Source organism: Myotis daubentonii, chromosome 4 (genome assembly GCF_963259705.1).
Source record: "Myotis daubentonii chromosome 4, mMyoDau2.1, whole genome shotgun sequence".
NCBI classification, from domain to species: domain Eukaryota; kingdom Metazoa; phylum Chordata; class Mammalia; order Chiroptera; family Vespertilionidae; genus Myotis; species Myotis daubentonii.
Genome location: NC_081843.1, coordinates 57,568,380 through 57,592,393, shown reverse-complemented (window position 1 = coordinate 57,592,393; position 24,014 = coordinate 57,568,380). Strand labels below are relative to the sequence as shown.

Here is a 24,014-nt window from a genome sequence, read left to right as displayed (position 1 = left end):
CGTACGATGCTACCCTTTTCATTGGCTAATCAGGACTATATGCAAATTAACTGCCAACTAAGATTGGCAGTTAACTGCCAACTAAGATTGTCAGTTAACTGCCAACAAGATGGCGGTTAATTTGCATATGTAGGCACAATGCAGGGAGGAGAAAGGGAAAGCAGGAAGAAGCCCCCTGCCACTGACAGTGATTGGAAACCCAGGGGGGAGCTAAGAGCTGGGGGGCAGGGCAAAGGCGGCCCTGGGGCCGCCTTTGCCCTGCCCCCCAGCCATGATCAGAGAATCAGGTGCCTTTTCCGCCCTGGCCAGTGATAGCAGGAAGTAGGGGTGGAGCCAGCGATGGGAGCTGTGCACGGTCGAAGCTGGCAGTCCCAGGAGCTAGGGGTCCCTTGCCTGGGCCTAAAGCGAAGCCCACGATCGCGGGGCCGCTGCAGCTGTGGGTCCCCGCTGCCCGGGCCGGACGCCTCAGCCAGAGGCGTTAGGCCTGGGAAGGGGCGGAGCCTGCAACCGCAGGGAGCTGGGGGTCCCCTGCCCAGGCCTGACACCTCTGCCGGAGGCCTCAGGCCTGGTCAAGGGGCCGATCTGGTGATTGGTGATCAGAGGGTGATGAGGGTTAACTCCTCTGGCCGAGGCATCAGGCCTGGGTGGGGGGCGGAGCCGGGGATTGGGGGGATATGATGGTCCCCTTGCCCAGGCCTAAAGCCTGGGTAAGAGGGGTCAGGCTTAGGGCAGGGGGAAAAAATGGACACATATGTAATACCCTTTGTAATACTTTAAGCAATAAAAAAAAAAAAGAGGGGTCAGGCTTGGGCGGGGGGTGGAGCAAGCGATCAGAGGGAGATGGGGGTCCCCTGCCCAGGCATGATTCCTGGGCCAGAGGCAAACTACTGGATATAGAGTTGAAAACCACACTTTTAAGGTTTTTCAAGAAATTTCTAGAAACTGCCGATAAATGTAGTGAGATCCTCAAGAAATCTAGTGAGACCCTCGATGTTGTGATAAAGGACCAACTAGAAATTAAGTTACACTGACTGAAATAAAGAATATTATACAGACTCCCAACAGCAGACCAGAGGATTGCAAGAATCAAGACAAAGATTTGAAATATGAAGAAGCAAAAAACACCCAACCGGAAAAGCAAAATGAAAAAAGAATCCAAAAATACGAAGATAGTGTAAGGAGCCTCTGGGACAGCTTCAAGTGTATCAACATCTGATTTATAGGGGTGCCAGAAGAAGACAGAGAGCAAGATATTGAAAACCTATTTGAAGAAATAATGAGAGAAAACTTCCCCTACCTGGTGAAAGAAATAGACGTACAAGTCCAGGAAGCTCAGAGAACCCCAAACAAAAGAAATCCAAAGAGGACCACACTGAGACACATCATAATTAAAATTCCAAGAGCAAAAGACAAAGAGAGAATGTTAAGAGCAGCAAGAGAAAGACAGTCAGTTACCTACAAGGGAGTACCCATACGAATGTCAGCTGATTTCTCAACAGAAACTTTGCAGGCCAGAAGGGAATGGCAAGAAATATTCAAAGTGATGAACACCAAGAACCTAACAACCAAGATTACTTTATCCAGCAAAGCTATCATTCAGAATTGAAGGTCAGATAAAGAGCTTCACAGATAAGAAAAAGCTAAAGGAGTTCATCACCACCAAACCAGTATTATATAAAATGCTGAAAGGTATCTTTTAAGAAGAGGAAGAATAAAAAGGTAAAGATACAAATTATGAACAACAAATACACATCTATCAACAATTGAATCTAAAAATCAAGTGAATAAATAATCTGATAAACAGTATGAACTGGTTATTATAATAGAATCAGGGGTATAGAAAGGGAATGGACTGACTATTCTTGGGGTGAAAGGGGTGTGGGGGGTGCGGGAAGAGATTGGACAATAATCGTGCACCTATGGATGAGGACAGTGGGTGGGGAGTGAGGGTGGAGAGTGGGGTGGGAACTGGGTGGAGGGGAGTTATGGTGGGAAAAAAGAAGAACCAATGTAATAATCTGAACAATAAAGATTTAATTTAAAAAAAAAAAGAATGGGAAGAACTTGGGTGCTAATGAGCAGCACCCAAAAAAGGGAGGATTTTGCAGAAGGAGGTACAGATCATCATTGGAATAAAGTTCCCAAGTAGGTAAGAAAGAACAGGATGTTTAGCAGGAGGATAGCTCTTCCATTTTAACAGGAATGAAGAAGTAAGGAATGTAAACATGAAAATATAGGTGGAGTTATAGTTTCTATGGTAAGAAATTGAAGCAATTCTCTCTTGTAGCATGTATTTTCTATCCAATACAGAAGATATTGAGTACTATTAACTGAATGTTTGTATCCCCCCACAATTCATATATTGAAACCCAAATTCCCAATGTGAAAGTATTTGGAGATGGGACCTTTGGGAGGTAATTAAGTCATGAAAGTAGAGTATTCATAAATGGGATTGGTGCCTTTATAAGATGAAACACTAGAGAGCTTGCTCTCCCTCTCTTTCTCGGTTACAACAATATGAGGGCATACCAAGAAGAGGGTCCTTACCGGGAACTAAATTGGCAGGCACCTGGACCTTGAACTCTCAGCCTGTGAGAAATAAATTTCTGTTGTTTAAGCCACCAAGCCTATAATATTTTTGTTATAGTAGCCCAAACTAACTAAAACAAGAGGAAAGTTGTGAATAATAAGAGAATAGACTAAAAAAAAAATGTCAGGAGAATGGATCCATGTAAGAGCATAATTGAGGTTAACAGTAACAACTTCACTGTGGGACTAACCTATCCTTTTTGTGTGTGATTTTTCTCTAAAATGTTCCTCAACAGTGCAGGAAAGATAACTAGTTGGATCAAAAATTTTCCAGCTATTCTTTACCAATACCATTCCTAGGGCAATGGAAACTAAAGGGAAAATTAACAAATGGGATGACATCAAAATAAAAAACTTCTGCACAGCAAAAGAAACCATCAAAAAAACAAAAAGAACCATCAAAAAAACAACAACCCACTGCATGGGAGAACATATTTGCCAACAATATCTCCGATAAGCGTTTAATCTCCAATATTTACAGGGAACTCACACAACTCAACAAAAGGAAGACAAACAACCCAATAAAAAATGGGCAACAGACCTAAATAGATACTTTTCGAAAGAGGACATGAGAAAGGCCAAGAGACATATGGAATATGCTCAAAGTCACTAATCATCTGAGAGATGCAAAATGACAATGAGGTACCATCTCACACTTGTCAGAATGGTTATCATTAACAAATCAACAAATGACAAATGCTGGTGAGGATGTGGAGAAAAAGGAACCCTCATGCACTGCTGGTGGGAATGCAGACTGGTGCAGCCACTGTGAAGAACAGTATGGAGTTTCCTCAGAAAACTAAAAATGGAACTCCCATTTGACCCAGTGATCCCACTTCTAGGAATATATCCCAAGAAACCAGAAACACCAATCAGAAAGGACATATGCACCCTTACATTCATAGAAGCACAACTTGCAATTGCTAAGATTTGGAATCAGCCTAAGTGCCCATCAGCAGATGAGTGGATTAGAAAACTTTGGCACATCTACACAATGGAAAACTATGCTGCTATAAAAAGGAAGGAACTCCTACCATTTGCAACCGCATGGATGGAGCTGGAGAACATTATGCTAAGTGAAATAAGGCAGTGGGAGAAAGATAAATGTCACATGATCTCACTTATTTGTGGCTTATAATGAACAACATAAACTGATGAACAAAAACAGATCTAGAGACAGAGAAGCATCGATCAGATGCTCAAACCTCAGAGGGAAGGTAGGGGAGGGTGGGGGTAAGGGGGAGAGATCAACTAAAGGAATTGTAGGCATGCATATAAGCATAACCAATGGATACAGACACCAGGGGGGAGAGGGCATGAGTGGGGGTATGGGGGGGACAATGGGGGGATAAGGACACATTTGTAATACCATAATCAATAAAGGGGGGAAAAAATTTCCAGCCAGGAACAAAAAAAGGACAATGGCACAGGGATCTTAGAATTATGATTAGAGTATTTTTGAAATAATTAATATTTTATAACTAGTGGCCCGGTGCACAAAAATTTGTGCACTCGGGGGAGTCCCTCAGCCTGGCCTATGCCCTCTTGCAGTCTGGGACCCCTCGAAGGATGTCCACCTGCTGGCTTAGGCCCGCTCCCTGGGGGATCAGGCCCAAGCTGGCAGTCAGACATCCCTCTGGCAGCCCGGCAGCCCTTGAGGGATGTCCACTTACCAGCAGGGAGCAGACCTAAGCTGCAGTCAGACATCCTTAGTGCTCCTGAGGAGGCGGGAGAGGCTCCCGCTACCAATGCTGTGCTGGCAGCCATCAGCCTGGCTTGTGGCTGAGCAGAGCTCCCCCTGTGGGAGCGCACTGACCACCAGGGGACAGCTCCTGCATTGAGCATCTGCTCCCTGGTGGTCAGTGTGTGTCATAGTGACCAGTCATTCCCAGTCGTTCTGCTGTTAGGGTCAGTTTGCATATTACCCTTTTATTATATAGGATAGAGGCCTGGTGCATGGGTGGGGGCCGGCTGGTTTGTCCTGAAGGGTGTCCCAGATCAGGGTTGGGGTCCTGCTGGGGTGCCTAGCCAGCCTGGGTGAGGGGCTGATGGGTGTTTTCAGGCTGGTCACACCCCCTTCAGGGTGGGGGACGCCACTGGGGTGCCTGGCCAGCCTGGGTGAGAGGCTAATGGCTGTTTGCAGGCTGGTCAAGGCCCCAACTCCAGTGGGGACCCTCACCCCATGGAGATTTGGCCTGTCTGGGTGAGGGGCTGAGGACCATTTTTAGGCTGGCCAAGCCCCCCAGTGACAGAAGCTCCATGACTCTCCTTTTTTTCTTTTTCTTTTTTAATTCTGGGATTTATTTACCTTCTATAATTGAAACTTTGTAGTCTTGAGTAGAGCTCAGAGCTGGGGACAGGGCGGGCGAGAAGCTTGGCTTTCTCCATTGCCAGGGGCAACCCAAGCCTCCTGCTCACTCCACCTCCGTGGCCACCCAGCTGAAAGCAGGTATCTGGGATTTATTAAGCTTCTATAATTGAAACTTTGTTGCCTTGAGTGGAGCTCCGAGCCAGCCGCAGCAGGCGGGAAGCTTAGCCTCCTCCATCACTGGGGCAACCAAGCCTCCTGCTTGCTCCAGCTCCATGGCTGTTAGCCGCCATCTTGGTTGGGTTAATTTGCATATAGTCTCTCTGATTGGCTGGTGGGCGTGGCTTAAGGCATAGCAAAGGTACAGTCAATTTGCATGTTTGTCTTTTATTAGTGCAGATAAGGAATATAAATTAAAGAAAGTGACAACAAGGAGAGTCTGATCAAGGAAGAAAGTAGATGTTAATAGACTGAAGGTAATAAAAGAACTGTGGTTTTAATTATATTAGTGAGTTGGAAGAATGAGTGGGAATAATCAGAGAGTGGGATAATAGATATTTAGGAAGTTCTCAGTGAAGAGACAGTTCACTGCAACCATGGGAATGTTGGGTGGCAAATCACATGTAAAAATCTAGAAACTAAAGATCAGAGTGTGATACAAGTGTTTTCACAGACTAATGAAGAAATTTCAGTTTTAACTGCTAAATGATTTGATGGAATATGACACCTGCTTGCTGACTGAAGCAGGCCTGAAGATCGACTTGTCCCAGGTATGGAAAACTGTGATGGGATGAGGGAAGCGGAGAAAGGGAGTGGCAGGTGGTGGTAAATGGACTGTTTCAAAGAGAACATAGAAATTCTATACACACACACACACACACACACACAAACACACACACTAATGTGTGAACAGAGTAGAAAATTGGTTATGTAAGAGATAAACATTTAAATAAAGCAATATATCTGCATAGATAGGCATATGAAAATGTCAAAGGGCAGCTCCCATTTTGAAGTGGGAGGAGTGGCTAGAATATGTCTGACCTTTCTTTTTCTGTGTAAGTTTTTTATGTTCGTATTTGTGCTTGTGTGTCAGTGTTTTGAAGTCAAAACAAATGGATTAATTAAAGCACATTGTGGAACAAATGAGGAATTACTAAAGTTCTCAATAAACATATATAAAAATTGATAAAAGAAAAACAATTTCACAAAAATAATTATCACAAAGTAGTCTTTGTTCTTCCTAAGCCCATCTCTTATATGAAAGATTATATGGTCCTGAGAAGATGGAAGAATGGATATATATTACTACGGAGCTACAATTAATTAGCTTAATAAACTTTATCATATAAATAGATACAGGTGGATGGGTATACGGACAGACAAGTATCACAGTCTATTTTAGGTCCTAGAGGCAATGATTTAAAGGAACAATTATTTGATGTATGACAGTAACATTTAAATCTTACCTTCAATTTCTATGTCCAATTGATAATTTTCACCATGAAAGTATGGAAAAGCAAATAAAAGTGATCCAAATCCTACTAAAAAGGAGGAAACTTTAATCCATTTTAGAATGTTTCCTTTCCTTCCATAATATGCTATAAACACTACTACCAGGCAAGATGAAATATCATAACTCGATGACAACACAATATTTTCAATGGTTTTCAGACCACTGCCCCTCTGAAATGTGTGAAGGCTCACATCTATAAGACCAAACACCATACCTAAAATGTAGAAAGAAAAAAACAACACAATAATATGCATTTTAAGAGACAAAACAGGTCACCATTGTAATCATTACAAAACGAAACTTAATTTATAGTGAGTTAAATTTATTTCACCTTATTCTGAACGTTTAAAATCTATGAGCACAAAATGATCCCTTTTCTAAAACACTAATAAGCTTTAACCTCTATGAAATATTTGCCAGTGGAATTACTGTATCTATTTTTTAAAAAGACTATATTCATGAGTAATTTATGAAGAATATGATGTTTTCAATCATCTCAGTACTGATATTTATTTTGATGTATATTTCAATCATAAAAATGAATAAATGACAATCTAATATCTATCATCCAGAACAGAAAATAAAACATTATCAAAATAGTTGAAGTCCAACATGTATTCCCAAACATATTCTTCTCTCTCCTTCCATAACCCATATCCTATACTTGAAGTTCACCATTTCCTAGCCTTCTTAACACTTTTTTTGACAATGTGTGTACATCCTTGAACAATACTACTGTTTGTCATGTTCTTGAACATGAAAGAAATGGTATCATATATGCCCATGTCCATCACTCAGCATCTAACTGGGGGGGAAATAATCACACTAAATGTTTGAAACAAAAAGAAATTGACATAGAGGTTGTTAACAAAGTACATAATTCATTTGTTGGATTGGAAAGGGAAAATAGTTACTAACCAAAACTCAGGATATCTACATAATCAAAGTTGCCGGAGCATGGGCAGCTGCAGGGGTCTGCAGCCACAGCCGCTGCTGCTGCTGCTGGTGGACCTGCACTCACTACCCCTTAGGCAGGAAGTCAGGACCCAACTCATGCTAATGCTGAGAGCTAGCTCACCATCACCTGCTGCTCCTGCTGCTCTTCCAGTTGCGAGAGCCAGAGCCCATGAGGATTGTGTTCCTGAGTCACCATTGCTGCTGCTGATGGAGCTGCATTGATTGCTGACCATACATCCTGGAGCCTTCACAGCCCCAGGATTGCTGCTGTTGCCAAAAAGATCACCAGAAAGAGGGAGCAGAAAACAAAAAAATAGGCTTCCCTTTGCTTTTTTTTTTTTTTTCAAGTCTACTGCCACAGCTTCTTACTAGTAACATGGAGGTGAAGCAGCTGGCAAGGAAATCTGGTAAGGTCATTTATAGGCCACCATTCCCCTCGAAAAGAGGAAGGAGTCCAGAGGGGAACAATGGAGTTTATGGTCAACAAACAACTCCCAAAGTTCACCCATTGGACTGTTCATGATACATTTTCACCCTTTTCCCCATATTTAAACTTCCATACCAAATTAATAGCAACAAAATTATGCTTCTTCCTAACATGTTTCAATTGTTCTTACAAAGACTTTCTTACTCTTCCCCGCCCCCCCCAAAAAAGGGAGACACATAGTCCAATCAGTCTCCATATCCATCTCAAGGTAGTGTTAACCCTTCTTCTGGTTCAATCACAAACATGACTGGATTTTCTTTAACATAAAAACTAAATTGCAAAGGAAAAAGTGGTATTGAATGGCATAAAAGATATAAACAAATAACTAAGCAAACATATCATAGGCCCAACTAAAGTTGTGAGGGAACTGTATTGCAAAAGACACCATAAATCCAACTTAGAATCACAACACTTGAACAGACTGAGAGTAGCAGGAAACAAGATATAAAACCTTTGCTGCATTCAAGAGAAGAATTTTTTTCAACTCTCATTTTACATGTGGCCCAGAAGGATAATGGCCAAGCCAATAAATGTTCTGTCAGTAACAGTGGCCATCTCTGGGGTTAGGGTATTAATTCACCTTCTAATTTAGGAATATTCTGTAACTTAGAGGGGAAGTTATAAAGTTATCACCTATAATACTCTTTTATAAAATAGTAAGGGAAAGAGAATGCAAAAAATAAAAATTTGGAATACACAAATATGTACATGTTTGTATGTGTATACATGAAGCAAACATGAAAGAGAAAAATGCATAGTTGCTACAGTTTTTATTTTTCTAAATGGTTATGAGACACAATTGATATTAATAAACCCCTTCTTCCCTATTTACTGCCTCTTATACCCCTCAATCTCACATAACATATATAGGTTATTTCAAAGCATATACAGCACCCCAAATGTTTTTATTGTTGTCTCCTAGCCGGAGCCTTCTCTGAGTTTTCAGTGGGACATTATAATTATCTATAAGGCCAAGAGTTTCTGGTTATTGAGATATGTAGTAAGATCAGTGAATTCCATGAACATGAACATGAACTCTCTATACTTCTTTTGCTATAAAATGAATTCCTTCATTAAAAGTAATGTGATAATAAATAAGATGATCAAGATGGTGTATAAGGTATTCATTAAGTCCAAGTATAGTTAGTTTTGGCAGAACCATGGTGGTAAAAGAACCCATATGCAAAACAAATATCTATTTCAGTGAGAAGAAATTATTGTCCACTCTATAGTAGAAGCAGGTGATGTAATCAACTTGCCTCTAGGTAGCTGGTTGATTTCACTAGGGAATGGAGCCATTTCCTGGATTATGTTGACTTTTCCTGGTTGGCAAGACAGGCACTCAGTAGTGCAATAGCTAGGTCAGCTCTGGTGAAGATAAATCCATGCATTCAACTCTTGTATAACTTCCATTCTTGATACAATTATCATCATAAACATGAGCCCTCTGACTAAGACATACTAGTATAATGAAGGGAAAAGAGGCTGACTAATATTCAGAGGGTGGTTACCTATCTACATCATTATTGAGAGCTTCCTCTGCAATGAATTTCTTTGATGAATATTTGTTTAGGATAATTCTGCCCATTCAGATAGACATACCACCTACCCAGCACTCCTACTTACCAAATGGTCAACCCATTAGACCAGGGGTCCTCAAACTTTTTAAACAGGGGGCCAGTTCACTGTCCCTCAGACTGTTGGAGAGCCGGACTATAGTGAAAAAAAAACAACTATGAACGAATTCCTATGCACACTGCACATATCTTATTTTGAAGTAAAAAACAAAAACAAAACGGGAACAAATACAATATTTGTATTTGCATGTGGCCCGCGGGCCGTAGTTTGAGGACCCCTGCATTAGACAATGGCAACATGGTTTCTAGGAAATACAATCAAATTTTACTACCCAATATTCTGCCCACTAGGAGGACTTCCCTTTTCCTCTATTTTTTCTGGGACTCCCCTAAGTGGGACTATGTTACCATAGTGTACTTCCACCTTCAAAAACCACAGGCACATCCTATCTAATAAAGAGAAAATATGCCAATTGACCCTCACACCGTTGCAAATGGCGGCACCCAAGCCAATAAGGAGGGAATATGCTAATTGACTGCCACGCCCTCAAAGATGGTGGTGCCCACAGCCACAAGATGGCCAGCAGGAGGGGGCAGTTGTGGGTGATCAGGCCAGTAGGGGAGGGCAGTTAGGGGCAACCAGGCCAGCAAAGGAGGGCAGTTGGGGGCGACCAGGCCAGCAGGGGAGGGCAGTTGGGGACGACCAGGCCTGCAGGAGGGGGAAGTTGGGGGCGATCAGGCTGTTAGGGCAGGGCAGTTGGGGGTGGCCGGGCCGGCAGGGTAGCGAAGTTGGGGGCGATTGGGTCAGTAGGGGAGCAGTTAGGCATTGAACATGCTGGCAGGGGAGTGGTTAGGGGGTGATCAGGCTGGCAGGCAGAAATGGTTAGGGGTAATCAGGCAGGCAGGCAGGCAGGTGAGCAGTTAGGAGCCACCAGTCCCCATTGTGAGAGGGATGTCTGACTGCCGGTTTAGACCCGATCCTAGGCAGTTGGACATCCCCCAAGGGGTCCCAGATTGGAGAGGGTACAGGCTAGGCTGAGGGACAACACCCCATGCACAAATTTCATGCACTGGGTCTCTAGTCCTATCTAATAAAGAGGGAATATGCAAATTGACCAACACACTGTCACAAAGATGGTAGCACCTATAGTAGAGGCAGGGTTTCTGTACACAAGATGGCTGCACCCACAGTAGAGGCTGAGTTTCCATAACTAGCCTTAATGAGCAATCAGCAGGGACCTGAGGCTGTGTGGTGCTGGGCTGGGGCAGGGGACCTGAGGCTGTGACCCCCGTCTGGTGTGGCTTGACAGGAGATCTCAGGCTGTGTCCCCCCGCCCTGGAGCCAGGCCAGTGGACCTCAGGCTGTGCCCCCACCCAGCGGGGCTTGATGGGGGACCTTAGCCCGCACCCTATGCCCTGGCACCCGGCTGGGGGACCGCAGGCCATGACCCCCACCCCGGCACTGGGCCAGGGGACCTGAGGCCATGCCTTCCCCGCCCAGCAGGGCTTGATGGGGAACCTCAGCCTGTGCCCCCTGCCCTGGCCATGAGCCAGGGGACCTGAGACCACGCCCCCTGCCTGGCAGGGCTTGATGGTTGACCTCAGGCCACACCCCCCTCTGGCGGGGATTGACGGGGGACCTGAAGGCACGGCCCCTGCCCCAATGCCAGGCCGGGGGACCTCAGGCCACACCCCCCACCTAGTAGGGCTTGATGGGGCACCTGAGGCTGCACCTCCTCACCTGGAGTGGCTTGACAGGGGATCTGAAGCTGCACCACCTGCCCAGCGGAGGTTGACGGGGTTGGGGCTGGCCAGATCTAAATATCACCCAACGGGGGTGGGGCCGGCCGGGTCTGGGTCTCATGCGATTTCAAGGCATGCGCGGGTGGGTGGGGACTTGACTCTGGGTCCCGCAGCGCGCCCCAGACTCTGACAGGAGGAAGATTTTCATATACATTTTACTAATTTTCTTTCATCTCTGACATTTCTATTATAGAGAAAGGGCAAATAGCAATATTAAAATATTTTCTCTAATTAATTCCCTTTTAATGTGCACACATTTCGTGCACCGGGCCACTAGTAAGATTATGTTTCTTTCTTAGAAGTAAATGGTACAAATGAAGAAACTTTTCCTTCATTTCAGAAGAGGTAGCCCTGCACACTCCAAACCAATTTTCCTGAAGTAGCAGGCACATTTTTAGTGTATAAGACAGACTGTATGTTGGTTGTTCTGGGAAGCCTGTATGTTGGTTATTCTGGGAAGCCTGGGATCTCATTCTAGTTATGAGTATGATATCAATAAAGGGTTATGGGGTGGGTTATGAGGGAAACAGCATTCCCTAAAGTCAGGTGAGGTAAATTCAGTGTCTTTAAGCAGAAAATTGTTTTTTTTTGTGGGGGTTTTTTTCAGTCATAGGAGAAAATGTTGCTCCTACTGAGAAAGGAGACTTGGAATTTCAGGGTTGATGGGTCTCAGATTCACTGAATTCCACCCAATTTCCAGGTTCCCCTCTTCTCCAATCAATGTCCCAACTCTCACATAAGTGATCTAGTGAATCTTAGAATTCAAATTGTGTTGTAATTCTACCACCATGAATTAGTGTTGGTACTATTCAAACTATGCAGTGTGTGACTAGAAGCTCACACATTTTCTAATTATGCCCTAAACTAATTTTCTTTCTGTAAACTTTTCAGTACAGTCAGAAGCAGACAGTCAGCCAAACCTAGAATTTCTGTAGTCTAAAGTTTCACCATATACATTAATTGTAGAAGCTCTTGGTCTTCCAAAGTCCTGCCTTCAGTAAGAACTTTATCTCAGGCAACATTTTAAATAACTGTCATTGCATGTCATGGATTCCCAGTGTACCATTTTCCACAAAATACTGTTGTTTTTGCTGCTTTCAAGATCAGTTAGCTCAGATAACCAATTCCAGGTTCCTATCTTTGGGGATGGTTTGGTTGTTTCTTCCTGGTTCAATGCTTGGCATAGACCGCTGTTAGAGCAGGCAGCTAAGGTAAATATGAGCTGGGAGAGGTAGCTGGGGCTTGGAGAAAGCTGTAACAAACCAAAAATAGACAATGGAGGCAGCAGACCACTATGTGAGAAGGGAAGACTTAGAGCTCCCGCAGGATGTGGTCTAACTGGTGGCTAACACCTGGGTGAAAGGGCCTTATAGTTTCAAGATATATTTTTTTGAGACGTGAGGGACGGGGTGACTTGCTCCTTGCCTAGAGGTGTTCCCACCTAGGGGTATAAATCCCCTGAACTTCCAAACACCAGGGCTCTTGGTTTGGTTTAGGCCGGTTGAGTTGCCACTCAGGTTCTATCTGAGTGTATTTCTTTCCTACAAATAAACCCTTGCCTGTTTTTGCTGCTATTTGTTGTCTCTTGTTTGAAATCATTCCTACAAGCAAGACAAAAGCTAGGGGCACAGATTACTGTCTCTGGCCAGGGTCTATCTCCAGCCAGAGACCCCCTTCATCACCGCTGGCATTACTATCTCAAAACTTACATGATTTTTATAATTTATAGACAAATTAGTTTTATTACATGGGTGAAGCTACAAGTTCAATCAAAAACTTTCAAACAGCCCTGACTGGTTTGGCTCAGTGGATAGAGCATCGGCCTGCGGACTCAAGGGTCCCAGGTTCGATTCCAGTCAAGGGCATGTACTTTGGTTGCGGGCACATCCCCAGTAGGGGGTGTGCGGGAGGCAGCTGATCAATGCTTCTAACTCTCTATCCCTCTCCCTTCCTCTCTGTAAAAAAATCAATAAAATATCTATTTAAAAAACAACAACTTTCAAACATCTTATTATCTCATAACATTTTTGAAAGGAACATTACTTTAACCAATTTCTTAACCATACTTATCTCTAATAAAATGTTAATAATATTTTTCTGAAGAATATATATTTTAAAATGATCTGACTTCTAACTATTTTCATGAAATCAGTTGCAAGTCACCAAAGTTTCTTTCTATAGCTTTGCAGCAAAGGGTTGACTCTGCAAACTTTGGAGACTGACCTCTGGTTGTCTCCTGGGAGATGACTCTGAGTCCTTGAATATTCTGCCTGATAAGAGTGCTTTTATATGCTTGAAGCCTTGGGCCACACAGTACCAATTGGATCAGATAGTTTATACTAAGAATGTGATTTAAAGTGAACATCTATTGTTGAATGCCCGAAGCCTTTGGCCATGCTGTATCAGTTTGATTAGTTTATGTTAACAATGTATTTATGAAAACACCTTTTTTTGGTGTATGTGTGAGGAGGGTGTGTTAATGGAGTCTGAGTGGCTGAAGTTAGTCACACAGATGCTGCCTGCCTACAAGACTAACCCCTCAAAAATCGTGGACACCAAGGCTCGTGTTATCTTTCTTGGTGGGCAACTCTTTGCATGTGTTTTCACACATTATTGCTGGAAAAATTAAGCATGTCCATATGTCCCCACTGGGAAAGGACACAGCAGCTTGGGCTTGGTTTCTAGACTTTATCCCATGCGCTAGACTTGATCCCTCAGCCCTGCCTGTGTCCTCTTGCAGTCTGGGACCCCTCAGGGGATGGATGCCTGCCTGCCACGGAGGTGGGAGAGCTTCCCGCCACCGCTGCTGTGCTCGCCAGTCGTGAGCCCAGCTTCTGGCTGAGCTGCACTCCCCCTGTGGGAGTGCACTGACCACCAGGGAACAGCTCCTGCATCGACCATCTGGCCCCTAGTGGTCAGTAGGCATCATAGCAACTGGTCGTTCCACCATTCGGTCGACTTGCATATTAGGGTTTTATTATATAGGATGGTCAAAGTTAAATGTGCAAAACCCTGGGCCTCCTTAATTTCATTCCAATATATGAAAATTAATCAATGTAATTCACTGTATTAAGATAATAAAGAACAAAAACCACATGAATATCAGAATGCAGAAAAAATTTTTACAAAATCCAAACACTTTCATAATAAAAATACTCAATGAACTGGAAATAAAAGGCAACTTTCTTAAACTGATAAAGTACATACAGAGTAGGGCAAAAGTAGGTTTATAGTTGTAAGTACATGAAATAGAATATATCCTTGTATTATTATTTATTAATTGTTGGATTATTTTCCATATGAACAACTGTAAACCTATTTGCCCCACCCTGTATATGAAAATTCTACAACATAATTATAAAATGAATCATGGAGTTACCATATAACCCAGCAATTCCACTCCTAGGTATAAATCCCAGAGAACAAAAATATATGTCCACACAAAAACTTATAGACCATTCTAGCTCTTCATGTAAAGAGCTTGGAAGTCACCTCTGTATCCTAACAGGTTACAAACTGAACAGTCTGAAAAAATTAACAACTCTTCTTAGATACACAACAGAGAGGAAGTAACAGGGCAAACTGGTGATATTGTGAATTCAACTGTCTTTATAACTCATTAGCCCATACTTTTAAATTTTGTGTTTCATTCACATAGATATCTGCTCTACAGTTAAATAAATAAGATGAGAGCTTACTTTATTTAGCACTTTAATGGGAGTTTTTGAATTCTCAGACCATGACTTGAACTGAAATTTGAGACCCGAGTTTGCCATTTCTCTTCATAAATTCTTAAGGGCACTGAAAAGATTCCAGCCAACACCAGAGTCCTTATAGTCAACATTACTACCAATGTGCAGCAGCCGCTTGGGCTTTCAAGGCACATGCTTCAATTGACACTTCATCTCAATAAACACAGTGATAACTTGATGAATTGTGAAGCCACTGCATGCCAAGAATTACTATCCATTTCCAATGGCAAAGAGCTCAGCACTTGGTTCAAGATTAAAAGCCTAACAAAACCAATCCTAAAATCCCATCTTTATGAGTATACTAATGACCCAGTGTACGGATTTATGCACATTGAAAGGAAATTAATGAGAAGGTGGCCAGCGGGACAGGACTGGGTGAGAGAGGCCAGACACACCCTGGAGCCAACCTCCCACAGTCCCTTTCCAGCCAGCTGCACCTGGGGTGGCATTGTGGCTTAAAGGGCACCTGCAGAGTGAGCAGGGTCCCTCTGGCAGCTGGGGTCCCTCAGCCTGGCCAGTGGGGATCGGGCCAAAGGCAACTCTCCAACATACCCCAAGGGGTCCCAGAGTGCAAGAGGGCACTCTACAAAGTTGCTTACAGGGTGTGGAATGCAAACACAAGTGTGCAGCAAACCAGATTCTGGGCCGACAGTGCCCTAACAACAACATAACCCACGGCCCAAGGTGGAATGGTGTGGCCTTGCGAGGAATCACACTCCCTCCTCTCTGGTTTTGGGGTGAGTCACCTGAGAACCACTGCTGCCAAGTCACTGCAGCTTGGCAGCTCCTGCATTGAGCATCAGCCCCGTGGTGGTCAGTGTGCATCATAACTACTGGTCGAATGAACACTTAGCATATTAGCCTTTTATATATATACTAGAGGCCCAGTGCACAAAAATTTGTGCACTCGGGGGGGGAGGGGGGTCCCTCAGCCCGGCCTGTGCCCTCTCGCAGTCTGGGACCCCTCGGGAGATAACGACTTGCTGGCTTAGGCCTGCTCCCGGGTAGCAGAGGGCAGGCCCAATCCCTAGGTGCAGCCCCTGGTCGGGCTCAGAGCAGGGCCGATTGGGGAGTTGGGGCACTGCCCCCTGTTATGCACAGAGCAGGGCGATCAGGAGGTTGTGATGCCATCCTCAGTCATGCTCAGGGTAGGGCCGATTGGGGGGTTGGGGCACCGTCCCCTGTCACACTCAAGGCAGGGTCGATGGGGAGGATGCGGCCCCGCCCCCTGTCACACACAGAGCCGCAGGGCGATCAGGGGGTTTGGGCGCTGCCCCCTGTCACGCTGATCCTGGTGCTGGGAGGCCTCGCAGCTCCGCTGATCCCAGTGCTGGGAGGCATATTACCCTTTTACTCTATAGGGTAGAGGCCTGGTGCACGGGTGGCGGCTGGCTGGTTTGCCCTGAAGGGTATCCTGGATCAGGGTGGGGGTCCCCACTGGGGTGCCTGGCCAGCCTGGGTGAGGGGATGATGGATGTTTTCAGCTGGTCACACATCCTTCAGGGTGGGGGTCCCCACTGAGGTGCCTGGCCAGCCTGGGTGAGCAGATGATGGCTGTTCGCAGCTGGTCACACACCCTTCAGGGTGGGGGTCCCCACTGGGGTGCCTGGCCAGTCTGGGTGAGGGGCTGACGGCTGTTTTCAGGCTGGGGGTGACTGAAGCTCCCAACTGCTCCTTTTTTTCTTTTTTCTTTTTTTATTCTGGGCCAGCTTTAGCTCTGAGGCTTTGCTCCAGCTCTTAGGCCTCCGCTGCTGAAAGTAGGTTTCTGGCCTTTGCTTACAATGTTGCGATCCTGCTGGCTGAAGCCCGGCGGACTAAAGCAGGTTTCTGGGGTTTTGTTTAGCTTCTATATTTGTTACTATGTTTCTTAAACTGCAGCTCAGAGGCCTGCAGCAGCAGGCGGGGAACGTTGGAGTCCTCTGTCACTGAAGCAAGCAAGCCTCATGTTAGTTTCAAGCTGCCTGGCTGCCAGCCGCCATCTTGGCTGGCAGTTAATTTGCATATCACCCTGATTAGCCAAGGTCGTATGCCAATTACCATGTTTCTCTTTTATTAGATAGGACTAGAGGCCCGGTGCACAAAAATTTGTGAACTGGCGGGGGGGGGGGGGATGGGGGGGGGAAAGAGGTGTCCCTCAGCCGGACCTGTGCCCTGTCACAGTCTGGGACCCCTCGGGAGATAACCACCTGATGGCTTAGGCCCGCTCTCCGGTGGCAGATGGCAGGCCCTATCCCGCAGTGGGGCGGGCGGCGGATGGCGCTGACCCGCCCCACCACGCCGGGTACCCAGGGTCGCCCATGGCAGGCCTGATTCCACGGTGAGGTGGGCGGCGGATGGCGCTGCCTGCCCCGCCGCTCCGGGTCACCCATGGCAGGCCCCGATGGCAGCAGGGCAGGCGGCAGATGGCGCTGCCCGCCCCGCCCCGCCTGCAGTATGCAAATTTAATGGCCATCTTTGTTGGGTTAATTTGCATACTCTTCTGATTGGCTGATGGGCATAGCGAAGGTATGGTCAATTAGCATCTTTGTCTTTTATTAGTGTAGATTTATGGGACTAACCCCTGAAACCAATTCCATAATAGTCTGAATCCACACAGTAATTTGAACAAGGACAGTTTGCTATAAAGCATTATTAACTGTAACAGAGGATTAAAGTAACAAGGAATTAGCTATTCAGAAGTAAAGAGAATGCCAAAGAATATAGAAATATGTAGTCTAAGCAACAACCATTTACCCTAGGACTGACATGGAGCACTCCAGGGCTAAAATCCAGCCCTTGTTGAAGAGAACACAACAAACTTTTGGCAAATTCAATCCAGCAACATATACAAAAGATATTAATTTAGTAATAAGGGTTTACTCCAGGAATGTAAGGTTAGTTAAATATAAAAAAATACAAGAATGCAATATATAATATTAATAAAATAAATAAGAAAAATCATATAACTGTCTCAGAAGACACAGGGGGGAAAAAACTTGATAAAATTCAAAACCAATTCATGATAAAATTTCTTAACCAGGTAAGAATAAAAGGTAACATCCTCAAATTAATACGGGGCATCTACAAAAAACTTACAGTTAACATATTTAATTGAGAAAGGCTAAATTATTTCTACCTAAAAACAGAAAGAAAAAAAACCCTTCTCTTTTCAAATTTCTATTCAACATTGTATTGGAGGTCTTAACCAGTGTAACAAAACATACAGATTGGAAAGAAAGAAATAAAACTGTCCTGACTCACAGGTGACATGATCATGTACGTAAAACATTCTAAGAAAATAAGTTAATTTACCAAGGTTGAAGGATACAAAACCTACATCAGAAAAGAGATATACCATGATCAGGCATGAAAACACTCAATAGTGTTAAGATGTCAATTTTCTGCAAATCTATAGAATCAAAGAAATCCCAATTAAAATCCCAATAAGTTTTTATAGAAATCAACACGTGGAAAAGGCAAAGTATTTATAATAGCCAAAACAACTTTTTACAAAAAACGAAGTCAAAAGAACACCTGATTTCAATACATATAATAAAGCCACAATAACCAATGCAATATAATATTTGCATAAGTATAGACATATCAGGTCAATAGAACAGAATACAAAGGTTATAAATCGACTCAGAAAAAGATCAGAATTTCAACAAAAGTGCCAAAATAATTCAATGGGATAAAATACAGTCTTTTCAATAATGTTGGAATAAGATTCTATATGGAAAAAAAAATAAACTGTGATCCTTTCCATACACAAAAAATTCATTCAAAATGGATCAGAGACCAAAATGGATCAGTAAGGGCTAAACTATAAAACTTCTATAAGACAACAAAGTATAAAATCTTCATGACATTGACTTAGGCAATACTTTTTTTTAATAGAAACCAAAAAGAATAAACCATTTAAAAACTAACAAACTGGACTTCAATAGAACTGAACCCTTTTTTCATCCAAAAAGATCAGGTAAGAAAATGAAAATACAAACCACAAATTTGAGGGAAAAGGGAAGGGAGAGAGGCAGACAAGCAGGCAGGCCCGCATGGCCTACAGCCTGATCATAAAGAAACATCAAACATACCCAGGTTGAAGTTCAACATAAGGAATGAAAAACCCATATACTTTAAGACTTGCATGGTCATAAGACATGAAAGGGGGCTTGAGGGAATGAGAAAGTGTTACAGATTAAAGGAGACGTCCAAAATATGACAACTAAACGCAACATGTATTCCTGGATAGAATTTTGGGCAGAAAAGGAAAAGGAGACAATTCGAACAGTTGGCAACATCTGAGTGGGATCATCAGTTCATAGTTTGACGGTAGTGTGCACTGACACAGTCTTGACTGGGAGGGTGAATGGTGGTTATATAGGAAAGCGTCCTCACTTTGGGAAGGTGTACACTGGACTGCTTAGCAGTAATGAGGCACCGTGCCTGAAAAAAACCTGTATGTTCAGGGAAAGAAAAGGTGAAGGACGACACATGTGGTAAATGTAAACAACTAGAGAATTTGGGTGAAGAGGACTCGGAATTCTTTGCACCCTTTCAAACTATTGAAATTATTTCAAAATTGTTTAAAATGTAACAATAAATATATCGACTGATAAATACGTAAGTGGATAGATATACAATTTTTATGAATGCAAGACTCAATGTTATATCTAAGCTGAGCCTGTATAGTCAGTTAATAAGTAGTAGAGCTAAACATTCACTGTAAACCACTTGTTCAAAAACCTTCAATGGCTCCTCATCACCCTCATAGTAAGAAAGCTATACCAAGTGAGAAGGAGCCTACAAACGCCTCACTTAGCGCCCAGTACGCTAGTGGGAAGGGCACACCTTTTAATATCCTTTCAAAATTCTCACTCAGGTATTTAAAGACCTTCATAATATGGCTACAGTTTGTATTTGCCTTCTCTTTTATTTATTTATGTATTCGATAAATATTTATCGAGTGTCTTGACTGCCTCAGTCACTATATTAGTTCTGGGGGAGGGGTTGAGACAATAAAGAAAATAAGTATAATTATCCTTTTTGGTGCTTAGGTAAAACCACCATCCAGCCAAATCAGTCACTCACCATTCTGAAAAAAGGCTTTCCTGTATCTGAGTATTTATTCATCAAAACATTACATTCATTCATTAATTCAATAAATACTCCTTAATTACATTTCCAGCTATCAGAACTCTACCTGTTTATCAAGGCATAATTCAAATGCCTATTCCTCAGAGAAACTTCTTTGATGATATCAAGAAAACAACACTAATGACTATTTATTTGCTCCTCTCATATGATTCTAATCACATTTAGACTTTTTTTTATTACACTTATTTCGACATAGCATCTTAGAACAAAAAAGATACCATGTTTAGCAAACTCCAAGACCATCAGGGTATACAGACTAGTAAAGAACGTAGGTGTAGAGTGAGTGGTGAGGGCCTTGGCCAGTAGGGAATGCATGCCCTTCTAAAGGCATTCAAATCCACATTCTTCTTCAAACTGTGGGCAAAGATGAACACCTTTGAGTTGCGGCTGGTTCTCTCATATAGATTGTTTGAAGCCCGACTCTACCTCCTGTATTCACACCCGAGGAAACAAGATCCAGGAAGGAAATGGCTTGGCCCATGTGTCTCAAAATTGTGGTCAGAAGCAGAAACAACCTGGCAGCCGCCGGTCTTGTTTTCAACTTTATTTAATCCCCCAAGTAATTCAACCCTGAGCTTCTCGCGGTTGGTGACCAAACAACAGTAATGACTCAACACTATGCTCTCCAGGTGGCTCTCTGGAGGCCAGACCCCTATCACCCACACTGTGAGAGGTAACTGTGCCAATAAGGTGTTTGAGGACAGGAGCCCCAGACCCATGGCGGCAGCCCATTTAACCAGCTTTTATCCTAGTCATACCTTCCAGTATTAGAGAGGGCAGCTGCCTCAAACTGGACCACCTGGCCCCTCTCCTGCCTCCCCCACTTAGATAACACTGAGCGCCCCCTGCTGTCCCCACCACCCCCACCCCCCAGGCTCACCCTGAGAGAGCAGCAGGATGTAGAAGAAAATCAGGAAGCAGTGGATGTTATTAAAACGCTGACAACTGGGAATAACCATACAGCACAAGCCGCGGCGCTCCTTCAGAGTTTCATTCTGTTCTTCCGGCTTCTTGGTCAGGGGGGCTATGGCCCTAGCCTTTTTCCCTTTCGGTTTTTTAAACCTGATCACGCTATCTGAAATAAGACCCATTTTCCAGGCTTTTCCCATGAACGCTGTGCTGTCTGCAGGCTCAGCCTGCAGGATCTCTGACTGCGGGGCTCGGCGCTCCTCTTGCACGGGGGCTCCCTGCACGGCCTGAGGGCTCCCGCTGAAGCTGGGGCGCTCCCGCTGGGACTGGGGCTGGGCGAGCGACTGCATGTTGGGTGGCTTGTTGCTCCCCTTGGCCGGGCGCCTGCTCCGCCTGCTCCAACGGACCGGCCCGCGGGAGTGGACCTCAGCGAATGGGCGCCCGCAGCCCAGGCCTCCAGAGGGAACGTTCTTTCTTGGGCTGGAGGCAAACGTCCCTGCGGAGCTCCGTTGGCAGTTGCCCTGAGAGACCATCCAAGGCTATTTCCTCTTTGCTTCCACGTGGGAGAGGGTCAGAGAGAGAGAAAAAAATTTTTTTAAGACTGGACCCTGATAACTAATATAGACAGGACACCCCAGTAACTCTAATGGAAGTCTTCTCTTTAGGAAGCAAGGAAAGAGAAATGTGCAGAGATGGGACAGAGGAACAACTCCCCCCCACACACACACTTCTGTAGTGTTTTTCTAATTGGATAATGTCATTAGAAAGGACCTAAACATTGTTGAAGGAGGAGAAATCAGAAGACATGAAAAAGACACTTCTACCACATTTGGAGAAACCAGCAAAGATCGTAAAACAGTGTTCCATTGAATGCTCCTAAGTAAAGTGCTTTTACACATAAAAATTATTGTCCTAGAAACTCTATTTCTAGCCAAGAATAGAAAGGATTAGTATTTTCCTCCCTAAATAAGGGGTGAGACCTCGAATGTAATTTACTTTCCCAGGTGCAAAAACCTTAACTGAAAATAAAGACGGTAGGAGAATAGTTATAGGACATGAAATGTTTGTGTTGTTTATATGAAAATGTAACTTCTTATTGGTTTTCTTTTCTTCGGCAAAGGCAGAGTATGTTATTCAGGCCATGTATGTGAGAAGGGGACTTTCCAGGAAAATTGAAACTATCTTCCCTCCCATGGATTAGACACTGTGTTTAAAAAAATAATAATAATTAAACTTAAAAAAAAAAATCCAGCTCTTCAACAAGTTTTTGTGCTGCTAGAAAGTGCTGAGGCTAGATAACTGGGGGCAGGGGCGGGGCAGGGGGAGGCAGAAATCACTGAGAAGAGCTAGGCAGAAAGGTTCCACAGACACCACCCCTGACCTGAGGCCTGAGCTTGCCTCCACAGAGCTCTGTGCCCATCAGTGAGTGAAAATGTAATCCCACCCATACTGAGACCTCGTCTGTCAAATATCGGTCACCACATAAGAAGAAACAATGCCCTAATTTTCCTGTTCCTTTCCTACTTAACTAGGATGCCCTCCACGTTGCTTCATAACATTAATAAGCGTAAAGGAAACAGAATTCCTCGGAGGTAGCAAAGTAGGGGGACTCTTATTCTTGTGCTTTGGTACCAGACTGGGCAAGGCCTGAGAGCAGAGGGGGGAAGCCAGATTTGTTCAAAATAAATGGTACTAGGATTTTTGCTTCCACTCAGAATATAGAGAGCCACGTAGAATGTTACCCTCACTCTATCAAAAATAGTCAAAAAGAAAAGAAGAAAAAGCTGGGTGATATAAAATACTATCACCTTTTCTGCCCATGGAAGAGCTGTATTTCCAAGGCAACAAGGCTAACAAACCCCTCAGAAAAAGGATGGGACACATGAGGGCTTGTGCTTGGGGGAGGGTGGCAGGGGGAGTTCAATAGGGGGGGTGGGGGGGGAAGGAGATTCATGTAATACTTTAAACAATAAAGAATTTTTAAAAAAAAGATAGGAAGGAAACTCCTGAAATTGTAATGAATGCTTAAAGGCACAGTGAGGTCTAGCATATGGTTTAGAAACCCTAGGAACTTCAGAAACAAGGGGAATCTTTGCCATTTGACTGGGCAAGGACACGCTCCTTAATAAAGAATGCATTTGGCGCCCTGGCTGGCATAGCTCAGTTGGATGAGTGTTGTCCCATGCACCAAAGAGTCACCAGTTGGATCCCAGGTCAAGACACATACCCAGGTTTTGGGTTCAATCCCCGGTTAGAGTGTGTACTTGAGGCAACTGAAACTGATCTGTTTCTTTTTCACATTGACGTCAATCCCTCTCCCTTCCTCTTTCTCCAAAATAAAAATCAATAAAAACATGTTCTTGTGTGAGGATTAAAAAAATTTTTTAAACCCAAGATATTACTCTTCCTACATATGTCCGTAATACTGCCTAAGAAAATAAATCCAAGAGTTCTCATCATTATATTCCTATTATTTCCAAACTATAAAGATAATTGAATGTAGAATGAAACTGTTTACATGTAAAGATTTCACTTTAATAACTCAATAAAATTCTGTTCTTGCAGAAAACTAGGAGAGCATATAATTTTCCCTGGTCTGGCATATTAAAAAATTTTAACCACACCTACAATAAAATATATCTTACACTGTGATTCAGTACACAGATATACAGTCATAATATACATATATGTTTGCATATTTATGTGCATGTATGTGTGTGTATGATTGGAACACACACACATTTACTGTAACAATAATTAGCCAATGTTACTTTAGAGATGGTTATTAGTTAAAAACTTGTACAAAGGGAATCATAAATGAAAAGCACAAGCCTAGAATATTTTTCTTTCTCTAAGGGTTTCTTAATCAAATGATTCAACAAACTAATTGATGTTCTGCAGACTTGAAACTACTGCAACTCAGTATCTAGACACAATTCCCCTTTAGGTTTTAGGTTATGACAACTAAATTAGTATTTTTAAA

At 43.5% G+C, this 24,014-nt stretch overlaps 1 protein-coding gene across 1 annotated transcript in view; it reads right to left on the bottom strand.

Annotated features, from left to right (window-relative positions):
• SLCO6A1 (solute carrier organic anion transporter family member 6A1) overlaps positions 1 to 21,213 on the bottom strand; it is a gene marked incomplete at its 3' end in the record, with an annotated part of 83,999 nt that extends 62,786 nt beyond the window's left edge. Inside the window, exons 1-2 of the mRNA XM_059691898.1 lie at positions 21,003 to 21,213; positions 6,364 to 6,624 (exon numbers count right to left, since the gene is read on the bottom strand). Coding sequence (XP_059547881.1) covers positions 6,364 to 6,624; positions 21,003 to 21,213 — 472 coding nt within the window. The remainder of the gene's footprint in view (positions 1 to 6,363; positions 6,625 to 21,002) is intronic.
• Between the last annotated feature and the right edge of the window lie 2,801 nt (positions 21,214 to 24,014).